This window comes from Coffea eugenioides, chromosome 6 (assembly GCF_003713205.1).
Source record: "Coffea eugenioides isolate CCC68of chromosome 6, Ceug_1.0, whole genome shotgun sequence".
Classification (NCBI taxonomy): domain Eukaryota; kingdom Viridiplantae; phylum Streptophyta; class Magnoliopsida; order Gentianales; family Rubiaceae; genus Coffea; species Coffea eugenioides.
Window position 1 is genome coordinate 55465344 of NC_040040.1, and position 2492 is coordinate 55467835.

Consider the following 2492-nt stretch of genomic DNA (forward strand, 5'->3'; position numbering starts at 1 on the left):
CATATTCAAGGGGTTATCCCTAATCTAATCAAACAAATGTACTATCCTAATCCTAATTCTTAAATGAAATGCAAATCTAATGTTATGTATCACACATAGGAGTAAGGAATATACATATAAAGGGAAAATACGGAATAGGGGATATAAATAGAAAGGAATATGGAATAAAGGATGTATATATAAGAAAAGTGTCATGCAACATGGAAAAGACCCTAAAAAGTGAAAACATGCATGAGATGCAGTGATTTTATCACACAACCATGATCTAACGCTCGAAGGGCTCCTAAGGGTCTAGCGTTGGACTAGCCCATGTCTACAAATCCTTACTAGCATTGGACTAGCGGAAAATCGGAACAAAGAGCCACAACTAGCATTGGACTAGTGTGGATTCGGGAAAGGCGGCCACAACTAGCATTGGACTAGTGTGGTGACGACATGCATTTGTTACAATCAAATAAATCATGTAAGACCTAATAAAAGCATGTAAACACATAATATCACATAAACACATAACACATAATCATAATATCTAGATGCAAGGCCCTAAGAAAGCGGTAACACATAGCACATAAGCATGCAAATCACACAAGCAAAGAAAGCAAACAAACCCTATCTATTACATTAGGGGGAGCCTACTACAATCTAAAGGGGGAAATGAAATAAAATAATTTTTTTTTTCCAAGAGGACAAGCGCCCCACATTTTATTGAAAAAACGAAAGATCAAACTAGGGAACAACCTTCCCAATTACAGCCTCCAAGCATTTCACTATTCTAATCGCCTTCATTTATCCAACGCACACCCGGCACCCCACGAGAGTCAAGGAGAATAGCAGCCCTAACCATCGCCGGCAGCTGGAGCTCGTGCTCATATACCTGGGCACCAGTTGCCCCAACCGCAGCTAACCGGTCTGCAGGTACGTTGGCCTCACGGTAAATATGTGAAATGGAAGCAGTGAATTCCTTGAGGAGACCTCTCACTTTCCTCAAACTGTTACACAAATGCCATTTAGCAATAGCCCCCGAAACGACCAACTGTACCAAAGCCTTGGAGTCCACCTCCACCAACGAAGGACGCAGCCCCTTTTGTGAACACAACTGCAGACCAAACAATAATGCCATACACTCCGCCCCTAACACATCCTGATCCCCGAACTCCTTGTAGAAAGCAAAAATCAATTTCCCCTGACAATCGCGCAGCAGACCACCACCCGTGGCCAGACCTTGAACCACACTGGCGTCCGAATTGAGTTTCAGCACACCAGGCGGCGGTTTGATCCAGGCAATCGCACACGGAGCCCTTCTCCGAGAATGAGCCTTGACCCATTGAACCAACTCACAATCGACATCCCCCGTGAAATGCGACCGGCGAAGCTTATTTGCCTTCCCAAGCTGTTCCCAAAAATAATCCACCTCACGGATTATCTTGTTCACCTCCCACCGTACTCCCTGAAAGCGCTCCTGGTTCCTAGCAACCCAAAGAAACCAACACACCACTAATGGCATAAAAACCCGAATATGATTTTTTGCCGATGTTGCTGAAGTAAAGTACCAAGAGATAAACACCGACGCCATACTCGGGCAATTACTCAAGTGAAACCCAAACCAGGCAGAGATTCTCCTCCAAACTTCCGAAGCTACCTCGGCCCACAACCACCTCTAACGGGTCCTGAAGCACCCATCTATCCTTCCAAAAATCTACTAGGCCTTTACCTACACACCACCTCATGTTCGGCTCAACCCAAGACCGAATCGCCTCAAGCCGCCGCCAAGTAGCTGACGGCCGAACAGAAGAGACATCCGATGGATGGCTCCTACTACAGTATTTGGCGTGCATGAACTCCGCCCACATTGAATCTCCACACCGGAAACGCCACCAAAGTTTAGCCGCAAAAGCCCTTGCCAAGTCCTTAAAAGACCTAAACCCTAGACCCCCTTCCTCAAGCGGAAAGCATAACTTCTCCCAAGATGACCAATGTATACGCCTCTCCCCCATTCGATCCCACAGGAAGGTGTTGCAAATGACTCCCAAACGTGTCAACACCGCCTTTGGGGGATTAACCACCTGAAGTAAGTACATAGGCAACGACGCTAAGACATGCCTCGCTAAGACCAGCTTACCCCCAAATGAGAGCAGCTTAGTACTCCAATGGCCAAGGTGAGCCCGCATTTTAGCCACAATCCCATCAAAAAGCACATTCCTCCGCCGACCCTTATAAATAGGGGCACCCAGATAAACAAACGGGAAAGATTGCCTGTGAAAACCCAGGACCCTAGCGACCATGTGCTCCTGCCCCGAAGTAGCCCCCGACGCCAAGAAAAATGAGCTCTTGTCGACATTCACCCTCTGGCCCGACGCTTCTTGATACTCTGCAAGGAAAGCCTTAACTGCGGTCAGACACTCCTCCGAGCATCTAGTAAAGACAAGCATGTCATCCGCGAAGGCTAGGTACGGCACCTGGATCCCGGCTGAAACAAAATACCTGCCCGGCTG

At 47.2% G+C, this 2492-nt stretch overlaps 1 protein-coding gene across 1 annotated transcript; it reads right to left on the reverse strand.

Moving 5' to 3' along the window:
* Nucleotides 1-772: 772 nt before the first annotated feature.
* On the reverse strand, nt 773-1573 carry LOC113774483. Its single transcript, XM_027319010.1, has one exon. It carries the CDS (start codon nt 1571-1573, stop codon nt 773-775), a length of 801 nt encoding a protein of 266 aa, XP_027174811.1.
* Between the last annotated feature and the right edge of the window lie 919 nt (nt 1574-2492).